Source organism: Kogia breviceps, chromosome 14 (assembly GCF_026419965.1).
Source record: "Kogia breviceps isolate mKogBre1 chromosome 14, mKogBre1 haplotype 1, whole genome shotgun sequence".
Lineage (NCBI taxonomy): Eukaryota > Metazoa > Chordata > Mammalia > Artiodactyla > Physeteridae > Kogia > Kogia breviceps.
Window position 1 is genome coordinate 52,442,757 of NC_081323.1, and position 20,222 is coordinate 52,462,978.

General features: G+C 53.8%; 1 protein-coding gene and 1 long non-coding RNA gene across 2 annotated transcripts in view; one reads left to right on the forward strand and one right to left on the reverse strand.

Annotated features, from left to right (window-relative positions):
• Positions 1-20,222, reverse strand: part of LOC136792464 (uncharacterized) — a 107,664-nt gene that overhangs the window by 83,306 nt on the left and 4,136 nt on the right. The window lies entirely within an intron of this gene.
• SCRT2 (scratch family transcriptional repressor 2) lies at positions 723-14,714 on the forward strand. Its single transcript, XM_059039163.2, has 2 exons — positions 723-1,267; positions 11,985-14,714. Exons 1-2 carry the CDS (start codon positions 1,135-1,137, stop codon positions 12,773-12,775), a joined length of 924 nt encoding a protein of 307 aa, XP_058895146.1. The 5' UTR covers positions 723-1,134; the 3' UTR covers positions 12,776-14,714.

Sequence of the window (20,222 nt, forward strand, 5' to 3'; positions counted from 1 at the left end):
TAATTACTGGACGATTTTCACTTCCTCTTGCAGCGCGCGCCTGAGCTAGGCACCGGAACAGGACTGGCTGAGCGGGGCTGGGCATCGGCATCGGGGACTTGCTCCCGCCATCAGTTCTGGAAGAAGAAAGTTAAACCCCAAACCCAACAGGGGGCTTCAGTGCGAGGCCAAGCTGGGGTGGGGGGATGACTTCCCCTAGTTACAGCTGAGTGTCCAAACTAGCCCCTTCAAAATTGGGGGACAGGGAGAGGGCTGGAGGCAGGAGGATCGCCGCTGGCGAGCTCACACTCTTTTCTTTGCATTCCCTTCCCTGTCCCCATGTGCCTGAACCCCGCCTGCTCAGACCACTCTACCTCCTCTCCCCTCTCTTTCTCTCTCTGTCTTGCACTTTTCTTTCCCTTTCTTTGCATCCCTGGGGTGCTTTGTTTTCGTGTATCTGGAGCTCTCTTTTTCTCCCGTGGGTGTGTGTTGCTACTTCTCTCCATCTCTGCCTTTCTTCTCTCTCTCTCTGTTTCTCTCCTGTGTCTTTTTGTCCTTATCTTGGTCTCTCTGCTCCTATTTCTACCTCTTTCAGCGTGTGTCTCTCTTTCTCTGTATGTCTCTGTCTTTCTCTATGTATCTCTTCTCTCTCTCCCCCCCTTGTCTCCCTCCCCCCCTTTCTCCGTCTCTCTCTATCTCTGCGCCTTTCTCACCCTCACTTTCTCCCCTCCTGCCTGCCCGCTGCTCCCTGAGCCTGGCCTGCCCCCACCGCCGCCGGTTCAGGGGAACGTGTGCGGAGCGATTGTCCTGGGGGACATTTGATGGATTAGAGCGCTGAACAGTTCCATTGCTAGGGGACCACCTGATCTCCTCCAGCCTGCGTCCCATATAAAGCCGGCAGCCGGAGTGCTGAGCACAGCTCCAGCGATCGCCTGTCTGCGCGCCGCCGCCGCCAAGCCCGAGCGGGAGCCAGAGCCAGAGCCGGGGCCGCCGCCACCGGTGCCGGCTCCGCTCGGCCGCCCGCCCGCCCGCTCGCCCGCTGGGAGCTGTCCAGTGCTGAAACCCCGCACAGCCAGCCAATCGCGCCCGGCTGGCCGCCTCCCCCCACCGGGGCCCCTCGCTAGTGCCCCCGCCGAGCCCCCCGCCAGTCGCACCATGCCCCGCTCCTTCCTAGTAAAGAAGATCAAAGGGGACGGCTTCCAGTGCAGCGGGGTGCCGGCCCCCACCTATCACCCCTTGGAGACCGCCTACGTGCTGCCTGGCGCCCGGGGGCCGCCCGAGGACAACGGTGAGTGGGGCCCGGCGGGGGGGGGGAGAAGAGGGGAGGGGAGTTCGGGCCAGAGGAGGGGTGCGCGCGGTAGGGAACCCCGGGAGGAGATGACCCTGGCTGTGTGCGCCCTCCGGGCTTCCCAAGGGCTGGGCGGGCGGGGCAAGGGCCAGGTCCGTACAAAGGGAAAGTCGCAGGGTCGGCCCATCCCGCCATCAAGCGCCAGCCCGGACTTTGAAAGTTGTGGCCCTAGATTGGTGCCAGAGTGAGGGGTGGTGAGAGAATGGAGAGAGAGAGGTGCCCATGAAGGGCTAGTGCTGGGGGGCTAATGCATAAGGCAATCTGAGGGTCCCCTCTCCGTGGTTGAGGGAAGGAGGCTGGTTGCCCGAGAGTGCTCCCTTGATGGGGAAGGTAAACCGACCTGGATTACCAATCCCTGGGGAAATAGGGTTGGTTCCCTGGGGGTAGCTGGGGGCACCCTCTTTCCCTTCAAGCCTACTCCCCCTGGCGATGCCAGACAAGTGTTCTCGACCCCCTCTCTCAGCAACTCTTTTGTTACCCTCAGCCGCATGCCTGCCAAAGGCTGGGCCTGTCCTGGGGACTGAGACGAAGAGGGAATTTCTAGGAGGGGTTCCCCCAAAGTGGCTCCTGGTCTCCTGGGCTGCACTCCCTCCCCCTCCAGTTTCTCACTCCCCTCCAGAGCCAGCCCTGCTGTTTTTCGTCAGTCCCCTACCCCCAACACACTCTATTTCTTTGCAGAGCAAGTGCCTGTAGGGACAAGGGTTTGGGGGACAAGAGAGGTCATTCAGGCCCAGAAGGGGGTGATCTCTGGAGGGTGTGGAGAAAAATCAGAGACTGCTTCTGTGGACCCCATCCCCCATGAAGGGGATCACAAAGGGGTTCTCCTCTGATGGTCCCCACCAGGACAGGTGTCTGGAGCGGGGGCATCCCCTTGGCAGTAAGAAATCTGACATCACATGTGGCATCAGCTTTGGGGTGTGTGTGTGAGAGAGAGAGAGAGAGAGAAGGGGAGAGGAAAGGAGAGAAGAAGGAGAGAAGAAAGGACTGAAGAAGAGGGGAGAAGCTGAGATGGCAAAGGCAGGAGGGTGGGAGCTTCTGCCTCAGGGATTTCCAAGCACTTCACCCACATTCCATCACTCTGCCAAGCCAGGTAGCAAGAGGGCGCTGGGTAAAAGGCTCTGTGACCTCATCAAGGTCAAAGAAATTAGGGAGTGATCAGGGATACAGCTACAGCACCTCATCTCCTGGCCTCCCCCAGATCCCCAAGAGAATCAACCTCCCTTTTTCTTTGCCCACATGTCTCATATTCTACTATCCTCTTTTCTTGAACCCAGGACCTCTTGGGGTTGAGGACTGAAGCCCAGGGATAAGGCTGGGCTTATCTGAGTGCTGGCAGGACAGAGGGTGGATCTGGGGCCATGCCAGGGCTGGAGACCTGGGTAGAAATGGAAATGCCTGCAAGCCTGGGATGTGGATCCCTTGGGGAACTGACACAAAGCCCTGGGCTTCTGCCTGCTGAGTCCCCCTTGGTCCTGTCCCAGGCCAGCTGAGAAAACCTAGAGAAGCCCAGAGAATTTCTCATGCACAGCCAAAACTGCAGACTGTTCCTCAGGAGGGAGGCAGGAACGCCTTGCCTTGAATTCAGTCCAAAAAAGCTTTGAAAGGAGCCCCTGAGTGAATGGTGGGAAGCAGGGTAAGGGCAAAGCCATCAGCAGGGATGTTCTACCAGCTTTGATATCCTAGAACCATCCCTGTCATTGGCCCTTTCCCCAAAGGGCTCCAAACCAGCTCCCTCTGGGGAATCCTGAGACTGTCCTGATAGTCTGATATCTGGTCTGGAACTCTGAGAGGCCTGGGCTTTAGATCCCTGACTTGCTCTGTGACCTTGGGCAAGTGCCTTCCCTTCTCTGGTCCTCCACCTCCTCAGCAGTGAAAGAGTTTGGATGGCATGATCTAAGTATCCTTCCAACTTTGACAAGCTCAGCTTCTGTGAAGGTCAAGTTTGGGTTGGGAGGCAGTGGAGATGACTGGATGAAGGTCTAAAAGAATGCAGGGGGCCATTGTCAGGGTTTCTGTAGGGCTCCATTTACCATCTGATGTCTGGCTGAGGGTGGCAGAGTTTCTGAGGCCAGGCGTTTTTCTTGGCTTCAGTCTCTGCAGGCTGTCCCATGGTGAGGATAGGCACCCTGACCTGGGTGCCCTGGCAGTGTCTGCAGTAAATGGTTAGTGTCGGAGACCAGGGGGTGACCCTTCAAGCTCTGGTATGGCCAGGAAACACAGGGTCTGCCTTGTTCTGTTATCAGGGGCCTCTTCCACCCCTGGGGTGTGGCCAGACTGGGAAGTGAAGGCTCCCTCACTTCACGGGCGGGTAGGGGTGCTGGGGGTCCTCAGAGAGCCTGCCAGCTCCTAGTGGTCCGTTGTCTCCGTTCTGCCGGAAATAACCTTGCTGAGCATTTGAGGGAAGTGTGAAAAATTGCTGAGCTGACGTTTTTCTCTCTCAGCGTGTGTAAGTGTGCTGGGTAAACAAGGAGAAAGAGAGGAGGGGGGGAGGTGAGGAGAGTGAGGGAGAGAAGGAGGGGGGAGGAGAAAGGAGGGAGGGAAGGGGGAGGGCCTGGGGCTGGAGATAGTTCCAGTTATTAGAAAGATCCTCTTACAAGCCATTCCTGCAGGGTCAGGATGAGACTGGTGGGAGGGGAATCTGAGGAAGGGAGCCTATGAATGTGGAGGTCAGAGGAACCACAGGCTCCTAACTGATGAAGATGCAGGACCCCAAATTAAAGAGTGTACCCCCAGCTCAGGGAAAGGCTGGGAGTGCTGGAGAATTCCTGGAGGACTCCTCCTACACACACACACACACACACACACACACACACACACACCAGCAACGCTCTTCTTTGCTTCCTTACTCCCTTCCTTCTCAGCCTCCATGGGCTGGCCAGAGGGTGTGGCAGGTGCATCTGGGCTCCAGGCTCCCCCTGAATGCACAGAACCCCAAAATAGGGAAGGAGAAGCCCCACAAATGGGGAAAGTTCCAGGTCTCTCTGCAGAGCTCCGCAAAGAAGGGAGAGCAGATCTAATTTCACCGTCCTCTCCAATGCAATGCCTCTTTTCTCTCCCCCCTGCTCCTCTTGTTCCTCCACTGCTTTCTGCCTCCATGGAGCCTTCCCTTCCCCTCCTCTCCCCTGGGTGAATCTGAGCACAGATTCAGTCTCTTGGTGAGATGCCAACTCACATCCTCCTAACCCTCGCAGAACCTCGCCCTCCAACTCTACCGAGCCCACCCCTTCACAGACCTAGGCCCCCATCCTGGGGAATGCTAGGGATTCAGCCATCTCAGGGTAGGCTGCTGCCCATCCATCTGCATAGCAGTGGTCTCCATGGACCGGTGGACATCTTCACTGCCCCTGGCGCATCTACCTCTCCTCACACCCTAACTCTGGAGTCCAGCTGGATGCCAGGTCCTCCTTCCTCGGCACCCCCACCCCATCCCGCCCCCATACTCCTTCAGAGCGCATCTGACCCAGGCAGATGAGGGATCAATGCCAATCCAATAACGCACTTGTCTGCCCTCTGCAGCTACATTAAGCCTCCCCAGCAGCTGAGGAAGCGCTCCTAGTTCTGCCCATGGGCTTATCTAGTTGACCACATTATACCAGCACCCGCTTCTGCTTACTGATGGCGCCGGGGACTCGCTCCAGGCCAGGCCTGGGAACCTGGCTGAAAGTGCCCAATTGCCACACATCTACCCCACACTTCAGAAAGCCTATTTGGGGAGCAGGGATGCAAAAGGGTAGCCCCAATCCCTTGCCAGAAGGAGCCAAGAGATGGCTGAGGAGGTGCCCAAGGACACACAGCAGGCCCATGAGTGTTCTGCCCTGGGCATCTTGGTCTTGGTCCAGGTCCAAGGTCAAGATCAGAGACATGTCAGAGGTCCAGTTCAAAGTCCATGTCCAACGTCCAGTCCAATGTCCAGGTCCAATGTCCATGTCCAACCTTAGGTCTAGGACAAGGTCTGAGGTCTAGGTCCAAGGTCAATGTCCCAGGTCACAGGTCCACTCCAAAATTCAGAACAAATCCATGTCCAAGTTCAAGTTTCAATCCGTGTCCGGGTCAATGTTCAGGCTCCAAGATCAGGATCCAGACCCAATTTCGAGTCCAAGGTCATATCCAGGTCTATTCTCAAGGCTGGCTGGTTCAAGTCTTAGAGCCACCATCAGCTTTCTCTGTGGCTCTGAACTAATCTTCCCCTACCCGAGCCTCAGTTTCTCTCTTATGAAAAAAAGCAGTCAAACTTAATCTCTTTCATCTCTGACCTTCTAGGGACCCAAAAATCTGATTTTCCTAAGAATTAGTCACTGGGAATGTGAAACAACAGGGTCCATGTGGGATACTGAATCTGGGGCCCCTGGTCCCCCTTAAAGCCTGGGGTCACAAGGGGCACATGAGGGGCTCAGACTCAGTGTCCACTCTTCAGACAGTCTCAGTTTGTGGCCTCTGAGAGAGGACAGGAGAGTACCTCAAGTCCCTATGGCAGCACAGCAATTTATACATCCCCATCTGACACACACACACACACACACACACACACACACACGTGGGCAAATGGCAGTAAGAGCAGAGTGCTGAGGAAGGTTAGCTTCAACTGCCAGAGGCAGACCTGAGGCCAGAGAGATGACCTGCCCGAGATGACATGGGCATAAATGGCAGACCGCATCACCCCTCCCTGGTGGGTGTTTCATCTACCTGTTCCAGGGATCCCCACAGCCTGGAGGCCCTCTGGGGGGCACGCAAGACGCTGCTGAGATGAGCCCCCCAGAACTCTTGGCCTCCTTCCAGCTGTGGTCTCCCCTGGGATGGAGTGTCCACTGCCAGCCTTTGGCTAGGAAGGGACGTTGGCATGGGCACCTTCTGGGGCACAGAGAGGGTAGGGCAGAAAAGCAGGGGGCCTGGAAAGACAATGTGCATTATGCATGACAGCCAGTCTCGAGGCGGCCCAGAAAGGGCCCCAGAGACACCCTGCAGCGAGCAGGAGGCTGCTCCACCAACCGGTGCTGGGCAACTCCAGACCCTTAGCCACCATGCCTATCTCCACAACCCCTTGAAAAATCTTTCGTATTGATTCCTGCAGAGCTGTGGACCTCCCTGTGGGCCACGGGAATTGGGTCACAGTCAGGAAAAACCAGAATATGGGGGATTTCAGGAGGGAGGGATGGTGGGGAGGGGCCCTGGAATCCTCTCAACACTCCCTGGGTCTGAGTCAGTGGGCACGAGCCCCGCACCCTACAGCCCTGGTTACGTTGGGCCAGATCTCACTCTGCGCACCACTCATCTGGACTCAGGGACCCCCCCCCCTCCCCAGTGGGCAGGTGTACCAGCTGCCAGGCCCTTGGAGGAGGTGGGTGTCAATTCTGGTCCAGTGCCCAGGGAACCGCTAACAAAGATGCTATAATAAGGGGAGGGGGAGGTACCAGCCCCTTTGCCCAGCTCTGTGAGCAGACAGGAGAAACTATTTTTATCCTGCTTTGCTGCTGACAGACCTGGCTTTCTGCTCAGCTGGCTGGAGATGATTCTCGAGGCCCGAGGCCCTGGCACAGCAAGACACAGCTCTAAATATACTCATGCAGCAGCCCCTCCAGCCCCCCACCCAGCAGGGCCTGGCCCTCCTCGGGAAAGTGGGCCACCTGGGAAGCTGGCCCATTACTAGGCGCCTCTCTTCTGCTGCTCAGCTTGAGACAGGGAAGTGGGATATGGGCTGGAAATTCCCTGGAGGAAGTTTGCAACACTGGGAATCTGAGAGAGACTGGGAAAAAGAACACTGGCCTGGGAGTCAGGAGGCCAGCCTAACCCTGGTGTGAACTTGCTTTGTGATCTGGTCAAGGCCCCTCTCTGGGCTTCAGCTTCTGTAGAACTAGGGCACCGGAGCAAGTGACCACCACATTCCCTTCGACACAGCTAACATGCATAAAGCACCAAGCAGGGTGCCTTGTACACAGTAAGTGCTCAATAAGTGTTAGTCATTACTTTTATTGATCATTTACAAAGATTTACAAAGGGATGGTGCATTTTCTAGAATAGCTTCTCCCCACCCCCAATTCCCCATCATCCAATCAGACACAGGCCAGCTGGGTGGTAGTATCTGAAGAAACCCACCACCCTTTCCTCCCACCAATTGAAAATCTCCCGCCCTTAGCAGGTCTCCATGCCTGCTCAGGAGTTTTGGAAAAAAAACACAGACTCTGGAGGGTTTTGAGCCTTACTCCTCCTCCAGTGACCTTGGCAACTCCTCTCCCCTCTGTGGGCCTCTGGGCTTGGTGCAGTGCCTGGCACACGGAGAGGGCGCAGGGGTAGCTGGAAGCAGCAGCAGAAGTACTTCTCAGATATGCCCCCACCCTCATCCCAAGGGGTCAGACAACTGGAAGAGACAATGTCTGCAAAGCACCCAGCACCTGATTTCTCATAAAATTCCCTTGCAGAATTTTTTTTCCCTTGCAGAATTTTTTTAAAATGTATTCTGGACCTTCAGTCTAAAATATCAAGACTCTTAAGCAGGGAAAACCAAAAGTCATTCTCAGGTGACATGTACGTGACATCTCTACATCTCCAAAGTGTTTCTGAGCCTTCCCTATAGCCCCACGTCACAGGAGTGGCTCTGTTCCCTATCCCTCAAATGGGGCACTGGAGACCAGAGAGGCTTTGTGACTTGCCCATGGTCACACAGCTGGAGTATGAGTAAAAGAGCCAGGATGAGAGCCAAGTCCCTTCTCTCTGAGTCCCTGGCCCTCCCTGCCTCTATCTGGACCCAAACAAGAGAGGCCTCTCTCACCCTGCTGGCTGGGGGACAGGCAGCTCAGCCTTCTACAGTCACCTGTAAGGCAGAGGAAGGCACCCAAAACTTGTCTGAGTTCCATGCACAGAGTCAGAAGAGCACTGCCTGTAGTGTCCTAAAGGATTCTCCAGGGTTGAGGCCCAGAGAGGTGAGGTGGTTTTCCCAAGGTCACACAGCAGCCTAAGATACCCATGTGTGTCCCCTTCACTCTCTAGCTGATTAGAAGGATATCACTAGGAGATGTAGGGACAATAATAATGACAATAAAATAACAGCTTGAGAGGCTACTGTGTGCCAGGCATTGTACTAAGTATTTTACACCATTAATTCATTCAATCCTATTATCAGTTCCTTTATACAGATGTGGCACAAAAAGGTGAAATAACTTGCACAAGGTCACATAGGTAGGGAGAGGTCTGTGGATCTGAGAATGAGGTGGAGTTGACAGGGGTTGGGGGATGGGGGACAGGACAATGGGCATCATTGAGGGGTCTATTCAGCCACGACGCAAAGAGTGTTTTTAGAGCATCCCAGTCAACCTTCTTCTGGTAGAGGCAGAGTCCAGAAAGGTTAAGCAACCTGACCAAGGTCACAAAGTAAGTTAGAACCACCTCTGCCAACATGACCACATAAATTCTCATACAACCCTCCACTCCCACCCCACAACCCATGCCAAACTCCGCAGCTGCTGGCCATCATGTCTGGCCCCACAGTTCCTGTCTGGAAGGCAATTCCACATCTGTCTCTAAGCGGAGGAGGAGCCTTTGTTTGAGGCGCCCCTATTTCTACAATATATAGAGATCCCAAGCGACGAGAAAGGTGATGCAGTACTGCAGGCCACCACCAGAGGGCACCATGGAAAGAGGGCCCTGCTGCAGCGAGGACTGCCCGGTCCATTGAGCTCCTACCAACATGGGTCACCAGAATTTTTCTCACCAGACCATGAGCCAGAAATTACACATCTTGGGTGAGGAAACAGTGGCCCAGGTTAGAGCTGCAAAATGTGTCTGTGCAGATGCCAAGAAAACTTCAGCACAGAAACCCATCTGGGGAGATTGTTATTATTATTCATAATAACAGCCAACATGTGCCAGGCACTGGGTTGGAATCCTGTCTCTAAGTTACTAGCTGTGCAACCTTGGGCATGTTACCTAACTACCTATGCCTCAGTTTCCTCATCTGTAATATGGTACCAACCTCAGAGTCATGAGGGTGGGATGCATTCGTGTGTAGAGCTTTTAAATAGTATCTGACATATAAGGCTCCAGGAGTGTTGGTTATTATTTGTTCACTTTTCACTTATTGGTTGCTTATTCACGGATTCTGTACTGCAAACTGTATGAATTAGGTGCTTTTATTTTCCCCCATTTCACAGCTGGGAAAACAGAGGCACAGAGAGGTCAGTTTGCCCAAGATCACGCAACTGGGAATAGTAAAACTGGAACTCAATCCAGGGAGTCTGGTGCCAAAATTGTGCTCTTAACCAATATGCCATCCTTCCTTAATAACAGCACATGCAAGGCACTGGCCACACGATCAGTGACCCCCTCCAAATGCATTCTATACTATCCCCATACCCAGAGAAAGGAGCAGAGATGCAGAAAGATGCACGACTTGCTCCAGGTCACCCAGCTACAATCAGTGTCGGGAATCAAGTTGTCCCAAGACCAAGTAGACAGAATGGTCTGTGGCAGACCCTGCTGGGCCGGGGATTGAGGCTGGCCTGGCAAATCTTTATCTCCCATTCACCACCCATTTCACAAATACTTATCAAGTGTCCACTAGCTGGGGCACTGGGGATAGGAGGTGAACAACCCAGCCATGGCCCCTTCCTCAGGGACCTCCCAGCATGTGGAAAACAAGGGGAGCAGTGCAGTGGGTTCCAACTCTTGTTCCACCACTACCACTTGAGCAAGTGGTAGTGGTGGAACAAGTACCACTACCACTCTGAACCTCAGTACCAGAGTGGTACCACTTGAGCAAGTACCACTTGAGCAAGCACCACTACCACTCTGAACCTCAGTTTCCTTATCTGTAACACAGGTATTTTTGTGATGATTCAAAGAGGTGATGGGAGTGAAGCACTTAGCACAGAGCTTGGCACTTAGTAAGTGCTCAGTAAACATCAGCTAGTATTATCATTATCATCAGTAATTACAATGGGAAGAAATACAGAAGGAGAAAGAGGGAGTCTGGGTATGCCCAACAGGTATTCAACTCAGTAGGAAACAATACTCCCTGAACATTCTGGGGCTTTAGTACCAGGCCTGATTCCTGGAGTGGGAGGTAGGGATACCTGCAGACCAAAGGAGGGGAAGATGGGGTGCTGAGAGGCTGAGCACCCCCCATTATAAAATTGCCACCACCAGTGCCCTCTCTGCATCTGACTACAGTGCCCCTCCCGATTGAGTCCTTCACCCCCGTAATCCCCAATCACTTCTGTGTTCAGAGGGCCCTGTGTGGGCAGCTGAAGGGACAGAGGGAAAGAAAGGGTACACCACTGCTTTCCAGGTTGGGGGACAGTCTGCACACAGACTTTACCCTGTGACCATCCCAAAATGCCATATGAGAGGCAAAAGCACGAAGGCTGAATCAGGCAGGCTGTTTAAGGGGACGAAAGCTCTGAATCCAGTTCCCTGCTTACAACGGAAACTCTCCTGGGAGCCCACGCCCCAGGGCCTTCTAGGAGGGTGCTGGGACCACACAAGGCCCAGAGAAGCAGAGACAAATCAGGGTGGCCCCTGCCCTTGGAAAGCCCCTGTCGAATGCCCTGGGGAGACCCCTGGCTCACCCATCACCAGTCACTGGATCCCAAAATGGAAAGGATTTCTGGTCCAACTCTAGAGAGGAGTGAGGGGCAGGGGCGGGTGTGTGTGTGAATGAATCTCACAGGGGGACTCCAGAAGGCTTCTAGTGGAGCAGGGAGCAAAACAGGCTTGGGAGCAAGTACAAGGAAGTTCCCTTCTTGGAGCATCTATTACATGCCACATACGTGACCTCTTTTAAACCCCCCAGCAATCCTGGGAGGTGGGTCTAACAGGATTGTGATTCTTTCATACAACATATATTCCTTGCACACCTCCTTTGAGCCAGGCACACAGATCCCACCCGGGAAGCTCACAGCCTGGTGGGGGAGGCAGACAATTAAATAATCTTCAGTGAAGTCGCTTTTTCAAGCAAGAAAAAGCATAATTACAATAGCTAACATTTATATAGCAATTACTGTGTGTTCTCTCTCTCTCTCAATTTCCTTATATGTAAAATGGGGATTATAACAGGATCTACTTCATAGGGTCTGTGATGATTAAACGAGTTAACGTGCAAAGCATGGCAGCAGAGCCTGGCGCACAGGAAGTGCTTAATACATTATTCTTCTCATCACTTTACTCAGTCCTTCCAAAGACCCTGGGAAGGAGTGTCCGATCATAAGCTCCATTTTGCAGATGAGGAAACTGAGATTCAGGTAAGTCCTAGGACTGGAACTGGCAGAATGTTGCTGCAATAAAAAAAAAAATGCTGGACTTTAGCGTCAGCCTGCCAAGGTTTGGATCCTGGCTCCATCAATTACTAGCTGTGGGCTTAGACTATACGCCTCAGTTTCTCTATCTGTAAAGTGGGTGCAATAATAACACCTTCCTCGCGTGGCTGTGAGCACTTGACAGTCAACACAAAGCCAGTAGAACTTGACCTCACCGCGCTCCACGAGGGTGGTGTGGGGTGATTTTTATTGCGGCCCACGGAGGAAGGATCCGAACTCGGGCAGCCTGACCTCCAGAGCACAGCTGCAGGAGAGCGACTGCTATCGTACAAGCGGCCGTCACTTCCCTACAGCGGCCACAGGGACGCCTCCCGGGCGCCTCACCTTCCCCGCTTCCGTCTCGCCCCCTCCAGGTTACGCCCCGCACTGCCTGCCCTCCAGCAGCTACGATGCGGACCAGAAGCCGGGCCTGGACCTGGCGCCGGCCGAGCCCGCGTACCCGCCGGCTGCGCCGGAGGAGTACAGCGACCCCGAGAGCCCGCAGTCCAGCCTGTCGGCGCGCTACTTCCGCGGGGAGGCGGCCGTGACCGACAGCTACTCCATGGACGCCTTCTTCATCTCGGACGGGCGCTCGCGGCGGCGGCGCGGAGCGGGCGGCGGGGATGCTGGGGGCGCGGGGGACGCCGGAAGCGCCGGGGTACGCGCGGGACGCGCGGGGGCGCCGGCGGGCGGCGGGCACCGGCACGCGTGCGCCGAGTGCGGCAAGACGTACGCTACGTCGTCGAACCTGAGCCGCCACAAGCAGACGCACCGCAGCCTGGACAGCCAGCTGGCGCGCAAGTGCCCGACGTGCGGCAAAGCGTATGTGTCCATGCCTGCGCTGGCCATGCACGTGCTCACGCACAACCTGCGCCACAAGTGCGGCGTGTGCGGCAAGGCCTTCTCGCGGCCCTGGCTGCTGCAGGGCCACATGCGTTCTCACACGGGCGAGAAGCCGTTCGGCTGCGCGCACTGCGGCAAGGCCTTCGCCGACCGCTCCAACCTGCGCGCGCACATGCAGACGCACTCGGCCTTCAAGCACTACCGCTGCCGCCAGTGCGACAAGACCTTCGCGCTCAAGTCCTACCTCCACAAGCACTGCGAGGCCGCCTGCGTCAAGGGGGCCGAGCCGCCCCCGCCGCCCCCCGCCGGCCTCGCCAGCTGAGCCTCCCGCCGTTCCCGGGCCCCCCCACCTGCGCCCTCAGCGTCCCCCAGCTGCGTTTCCCTGCCCACTCCCCTCGTGGGGACCCTGCTCCCAGACCGGAACTTTTCTCTCCAGCCCCTAACCCAGAACTCGCTTCCGGCACTGCCTTCCCCAGTACATCCCGACCCACATCGTCCTTACCGGCTACCAAGATTCGGACCTTGACCCCTTGTCCACGCCCGCAAGGCTCCCAACTCAGGCACCAGGTCCGCACCTTTCCCGGGCCCTAGAGCCGGAATTTTCTCCCCCCACCCAGACTCTGCACCTCTCCCCTTGTAACTTGCAGACCTTTCCTCTCATTTCTGAGCTGAGTCTCAGACCGGTTCTCTACTGGAGCCCCGAATGTAAGGCCTAAACCCCGCTTCGACTCTCACGCCTGCAGTGGATGCCGCATCCACACCAGGACACAGGCCTGAGGGATCTAATCTTCACTCCTCTTGGAGTCCCCACTCTGTCCCTGATCCCCTCCTCACCTCGGCCTTAGGTCTAGCCATTCACACACCACCACCACCCCACCTTCTTCATCCTCGGGGGGCCTTCTCACCCATTCCCAACCCTACTCTCTCCAGACCCCTCATTCCACTAGCAGCTCTCACTCCTCTGAGTTCACTTGACCTGGGGCAGACTTGAGGGGCAGTTCAGGGCCCTGCCCCCTAATGTAGCCCCTCTCTCACCCCGGGACAGCCCCTCTCTCACCCCAGGACAGCCTCTCCCAAGATTCTCTGAGCACTTTCCCCACCCACAGGACTACAGGTACTCCTCCTTACTCGTTGGGGTGAGGTCTGGGGCACCTCACAAATGCCCTTCTCCCCATCCGGCTGGGCCTCTCCAGTTTATTTATTTCTGTAGTTATTGATTTATCTATTTATTATTCTATTTAATCTCTTGGCCTCACCAGGGATGGTCTGGCTTTCCCAGCTGGACTGGGAGGTCAGGGAGCCAAGCAAGGAGAGGGACAGCAAAGGCCACAGAGGGCTGTCCGCCACCCCCAACACACCCCATTTCAGGGAGTGAGGGAGAAGCCCCACCCTCATCAGAGCCTGAACTTGCTGGGGAAGGGGGCGCGAGAATGGGAGGGATAGCCTGATGACCCTCAACTGAGGGATGGGGGACATCAGGAGGCCCAGTCATGGGGCAGGTCCCCATCCTCCTGAGACTTCTATTCCCACTCCAGGGAGACCGGAGGGAGGAGCCTCCTCGATATGTTTCCTATTTATTCCTCTTCTCGAGGGACCCCAGGTTCCAGGGACCGACTGAGCCCCGGACCCGCTGGGGCCTCCGGCCCGCTCCGCTCCACGGGAGGAGCGCTCCCTCCCGGCCACGTCTATGCAACTCTCCCGGGCAGAGGGGCCGGGGCTGCCAGCTGCCCCCCATCGGCCGCCACTACCTCCCCCGCCGCGCTTTTGCATGCCCGGGCGAGGACCGAAGCACACACCTCCACGCTCGCGGACCCTGGCCCCTCTGCTTTAAGCACACGCCTCTGCCCCATCTCTAGGCGCTCAGCTCCGGGGCAGGAGTCCCGGACTCTCCGACCCTCATCCTCTCCCCTGAGCCGCAAAGGAGGGTGGAGGGTGGAGGCTGGCGGGGCCCCTGGAGCAGGGGCACTTCTCTAGGGCTTCTCCGCTCCAGGCCCACCCGGGAAAGCGAGGCGGCACGGATGCGGAAAGGGAGAGGGGTTGCAGAATCAATTACTGAGGGTGTTGATCCTGTAAATAGGAACTTCCGACAGCAATAATTTTCCATGCATGCTAAGCCTTTTGGCCATATTTTGTATGAGCGCTTGGCGCTCTCCCTCCCTCCTCCTCCCCCATCTTCTACCCCAGACCCCCATCCCTTCTTCACCTCCAGCAGTATTACTTGTAAGGCAATTCAGGGATATTAAAGGGACTTTGGCCACTCACCAGTGCCTCTAGACCTTGTGATGGGGACGGGTTTGGGGTGGGGGGCATCTGAGAGGCAGCCAGATTTTTTTTCCACTCTATTTCCCTCCCTGTAGTCTGACCAGCCTGTAGCTGCCACCAGGAGTCACACAGTTCCAGGGGGTCCCTTGACATCCACAAAGTCCCAGGCATCCTCAGTCCTAAACAGTCCTCAAATACTGGGGTTGCAAACTGAAAGGGTTCAAGACCCAGATTAATAACATAAGGGAATGAAGCAGGTTGCCCTAAGACATTAGGGGATGGCTGAGCCTGTGACTGACAGGAAACAGCGTGTCTCACCTTAAAGAATTGCAATTCAAATTCACTGCACCTGCCAAATAAATATAACCATGGGTCAGATTTGTCCCTTGACAGCCAGTTTACAACCCCTATATCCTTTCGCACTTCACCCTCTGCTGCCCTGGCTGTGGGGGTTCTGGCCAGCCCTAGTGGTCATACAAGCAGCAAGTACATGCATGCAAAAAGGTTGACTTTGGCTCCGCAGACAATATTGTCCCAAAACAATGAGCTGCCCCTAGAGCCTGTGAGCTACCTGTCACCAAAACTGTCTTCAGGAAGACAGTGGACAACCAGTCCATCCTCCTTGCCAGCTGGCTTGGTGGTCTTTCAAAATACAAATTCTGCCCTGCCTTACTAAAAACTTCCCTGGGAACTACTAGCACTATGCCACTTAACTCCAACCCCCAGCACAGACTCACAGGGTGGGGGTAGGGGGCTGTGTGCTTTGAGGGCCCGATGCCAGGCTGAGGGCTTGGGGGTGTAGGCTGGAACTCCATCTCCCCTTGGGCCACCTTTCGGTTTTCTTCCTTTTGTAGGCAGTGCATTCAGCTTTTTTTTTTTTTTTTTTTTTTTTGGCCAGGCGGCACAGCTTGTGGGATCTTAGTTCCAGACCAGGGATCGAACCCAGGCCCTCGACAGCGAGAGCACAGAGTCCTAACCACTGGACTGCCAGGGAATTCCTTGCACTTTTAGAACCTGTCCATCTTTCCTTTCACACACCTCTGGACAGGCTGGCTGCATCCTGAGCTATGTGCCAGGTGTCTCCAGCAATGACAGCAGTGTGGAAATCCCCTACAAAGTTTCCAAAGCGGGTTTGAGGGGCCCAGGCACCTGATGCCTTCCCTAGCCATCCACCTGCAGTTCTCCGTAGCTACACACTGCCCCTGATTGGCTGTTGCATCAGTTACATTTGTTTCAGGTCCAGTGAACAGAACCCACTCTAAATCAACATTTTATAAACATCTAATATGTCATCTTGTGACCTTAAAGGGAACCAGCCCTAGCACGAAGCCCACACAGCCTAGACAGCAGAGCAGAGATGCGAAAGCCTGCGTCCCTGTTACCTGCAGCCCAGAGCACCTCAATTAGCATATCGTCCAGTCTGCTTTTCACAGTCCTCTCAAAGGAAGCCCTCCAGGATGCAACTCCGGCTCTCCTCTGTCCTGTCTGGCTGCTCCATCCAGCATCTTTGCAGCCTCACCTTCCTATGCCCAAGGAAGGAACCCACTTCCTGTTCCTTCTTCTGTCGTGGTTTGTCCTCCTCAGGGTTCTCTCCCAGACTCCTCTTCTCACTGTGTATTCTCATGAGGCAATCTCATCACACCCATGGCTTCAGTTTTCACCCACATGCAGATGACTCGCAAATTTACATTTGTGATAAATGTAATTTTCATTTTCATTTCTCACCTCCTCTCTGAGCTGCAAATCTGCCTGCAAACCACTGCCACATGGATATCCCAAAAGTACCATAGGCCAGCCCAAGTCTGAAGCCATGATTTGGTTCTCTCCTGCATCTGTCTCCCCTACCCTTCCATGCAATCCATCAGGTTCTGTTTATTTTTCCTCATCTTCTCAGTCTCCACCCTAGTCCATAGCTACCATCATCTCTTACCTGGACAAATGGACCAGCCTTCTCACTGGTCTCTCTGGATCCATTCTACCTCCACCACCTCCCTCCCTCTCTCCACAGTGACCACAGGGATCTTTTAAAAAATGCAGATCTGATCATGTCACTCCCATTCCTCTTCCCCATTTGAATGCTTCAATGACTTCCCACTGTGGGTGGGGGGAGAGGAACCAGCTTTCAAAGACCTACCTGATCTTTCCATTACTCCAGCTGAACCTCCAGCCATGAGCCCCTTTGCTCTTTGAGTTCCAGCCACTTCTGTTTAGCAATTTTGCTCCCTCCTACCACAGGGGCTTTGCATAAGCTGTTCTCACCACCAGTAACATACTCTGTTTGCACTGCCATTACCACCACTGTTGACTAGTTATTGCCTTTTCATCCTTCATCTCTCAGCTGGATGATCACTTCCCCAAGGACCACATGATCTTGGTTCACAGCACTTACCATCAATGCACACTTTCCCTTTAATCAGTGTGATTATTTGGTTATTCTCTGTCTCCCCCATTAGATTAAAGCTTCATGAGAAAGGGACTGACAGTGTCTTTTTGCTTATCATTAAATTTCCTGGGTCTACTGCAGTACCTAGCCAATAGCAGATAACCAGTAATTATTTTTTTAATGAACTACACACATTTAAGTCATAATCAAAACAGTGGCTTATGCCTAAAAAAAAAGTCTTTGTCCCTCATAGCCATAGATGATTGGTTCAGATGTGAGCCTCTGACTAGAACTTGGAAATTTCCTCTCTCCCTCTCTCTGAGTCATAAGAACTGTAACTTGAGAGCTGTGGCTCAGATTGCTAGCTACTTATCGGCATACATTTTCTCCCTCCTTAGTAAGAGAACTCCATTGTTAGCTGAGCACATTGCCACATTGAATGAAGACTACATATCCCAGCTGCCCTTGCAGCCAGTGGTGGCCATGTGACTAAATTCTGGTCCATGACATGCAAGGAAAAGTGTTATGTGGAACTTCTGAGACAGCACCCTAAAAAGGAGGGCGTCATATCTTTGCCTTTCCATTTCTCCACCTTCTTCCAGGCTGGCACTTCAGCAGCAGTCTTGAACCAGGAGGTGACGCTGAGAATAAACACCTTACTCTAAAATGATGGAGTTGACAGAAAGGGCCTGTGCCCCTAGTGACAGTGAAGCAGTCACCCCAGCCCTGGACTTCCTACTTCCAGCTTCTCTTTCATGAGAGGTTAACACATTAAGGTGTTTTAAGCCTCTCTTGTCAGGCTTCTCTTACTAAAAGCCAAATATAATCCCTGTTGACAGCCACGTTCCTCTTATGTGGAGGTAGTCCCTCCGCCAAGCAACAGAAAAAAGTCCCTGAACCCACTTTTCCCTGAGGCCCAGCTTCACCCCACAGTCAAGGGCATAACCAAGTGTTGCATTTTCATTAAGCTAATTCACGTTGGCTTTCTTCACTTGCAAGCAAGGGTCTGGGCAAATACATTAAGACTAGTCTAGAAGTGCAAACACAGAGAGACCTTTGAGATCTATTATTAATTTAAAATGTAATCAAACAGCTCATATTTATTGAGCACTTACAGTGTGTTGGGCACTGTTCTAAGGACTTTACCTACATCACCTCTTTTCATGCTCTCAACAACTACAAATTAGGTGCAATTATGATGGCCCTTTTGAAGGTTAAGAAACCAAGGCACAGACAGGTCCCTGGCCCAAGGTCACATGTCTAATAAGACATGTGTCATTTTAACCCAGGCAAGGTGCAGAACTATTGGGGGTGACCCATGAAATTCCCCCTTTGCCTTAGTTTTGGCTCCCCAGTAGCAAAGGCTTGAGTGCAAGTGGTTTACTTTGGAGGTGATCCCAGGAAGCAGGAGTGAGGGGGCAAGAAGAATGAGACAGAGGGTGTGTCAGGGGGGTTGTTGCTGCAGCAATGGGGCTGGGTACTGCTATTCTCTGAGAAGGGTCCAGAAAGATCCAAATGGTCTGGCATGCTTCTCACAATTTTCCACCTATGACAGTGGAAGACTGGCTTTTATTCACCAGCTCCTGGCCCCATCAGCCAACACCTCTGGGAGACTCCCACAGGGATGGAAAACATGGAGGACACTGCAAGCTTGAGCTGGGAAGCCAGCGGTGCTAGGTGAGTCTGGGTTTGCATGGACCTTCCCACCACAACTTCAGTTGAAATCAAAGGTGGGCCAAGGGGCTGTGCCACTGACACCCAGGTCTTTGCTCTGCCCTTTCCTCATCAACAAAGCTCACATTTGTTCAGACATCCACCCATCACTTAACCCATCCAGGGCCTCAAAGGAGGCTGACCCCAGGGGTGTGGCTGATTGGTCTCCTCCAAGCCAATCACAGTCATCCCAGTGGGAGACAGGTTCCAGAACCCATACTTAAGCAGCTCGGAACATGGTATGTTCATGGAGAATATTATTAATCCTGGGTAGTCGTGTGATTCGAGCTAGCTCAATCAGACCAAAGAGAAAAGCTTTAATTTCATCTCGCTGTGGGAGAGTTCTCTCTCTCTTCTCCTGGATGTGAACTGCTATAGACTGAATGTTTATGTCCCCCTAAAATTCATAGGTTGAAGACTAATATCCAACGTGATGGCATTTGGAGGTAGGACTTTGGGGAGGTGATTAGGTCATAAGGATGGAGCTCTCATGAATAGGATCAGCGCCCTTATAAGAAGAGACCCCAGAGAGCTCTCTCACCCCTTCCACCGTGTGAGAACACAGCAAGAAGATGGCCATCTATGAACCATGAAGTGGGCTCTCTCCAGATACCAAATCTGCAAGCACCGTGATCTCAGACTTCCAGCCTGTAGAATTGTGATAAATAAATGTTTGTTGTTTAAGCCAGCCAGTCTAAGGTATTTTGTTATATAGCAGCCTGAGCTGACTGACAGGAACAAAGAAGGAGGCTGCCCCAGTTGGCACTGGCAGTCATCTTGTGACTATGAGGAGAAGCAGTTAAAGTGTGAAGCCACCTCAAGGCCCCAAGGAGATGCTCAGCAGGTACCAAAGCTGCAGAAGAAAAAGGCAAACTTGCTGCATAAAATAAGAACAGGAACTTAGTGATTGGTAGAGGGGACAAAGAGGAGATGGAGGAGAAAACAGAAAGGGAGAATGGGACCAAGCAACATGGCAGAATTCTGTAAGCCAAGCCGTAGAAATGGACAAGAGCATTTTAGGGGTAGAGAAAAGTAAGATTTAATGTTCCTTCTGTGGCACAGAAATCCTTTCCTCTTTCCAAACACTCAGGAAAGTCCTCTGCATACCTGGTTACCTGATGTATAAGATTCTTTGTCAAAAATGAAAGGGAAGGGGAAGAGTAGGGAGCCCAGGAGAAGAACGGGGAGAGCAGGTAACTAGGGCCTCTGGTTGCAAACCACAAATGTGGACTCTGGCTGGTTTGGACAGAAAAGGCATTTATCGATGTCCTGCCCCTTATTCCCTTGGGCCACCTCTGAAGCAGGAAGCTTCCTCCGGGTCCTCAGGTGCTTGCTCAGTCCGAGTATAGAGCAGCCCATACATAAATGGCAAAGGTTTAATTTAACATCCTGAGGCCACCCTCAACCAGTG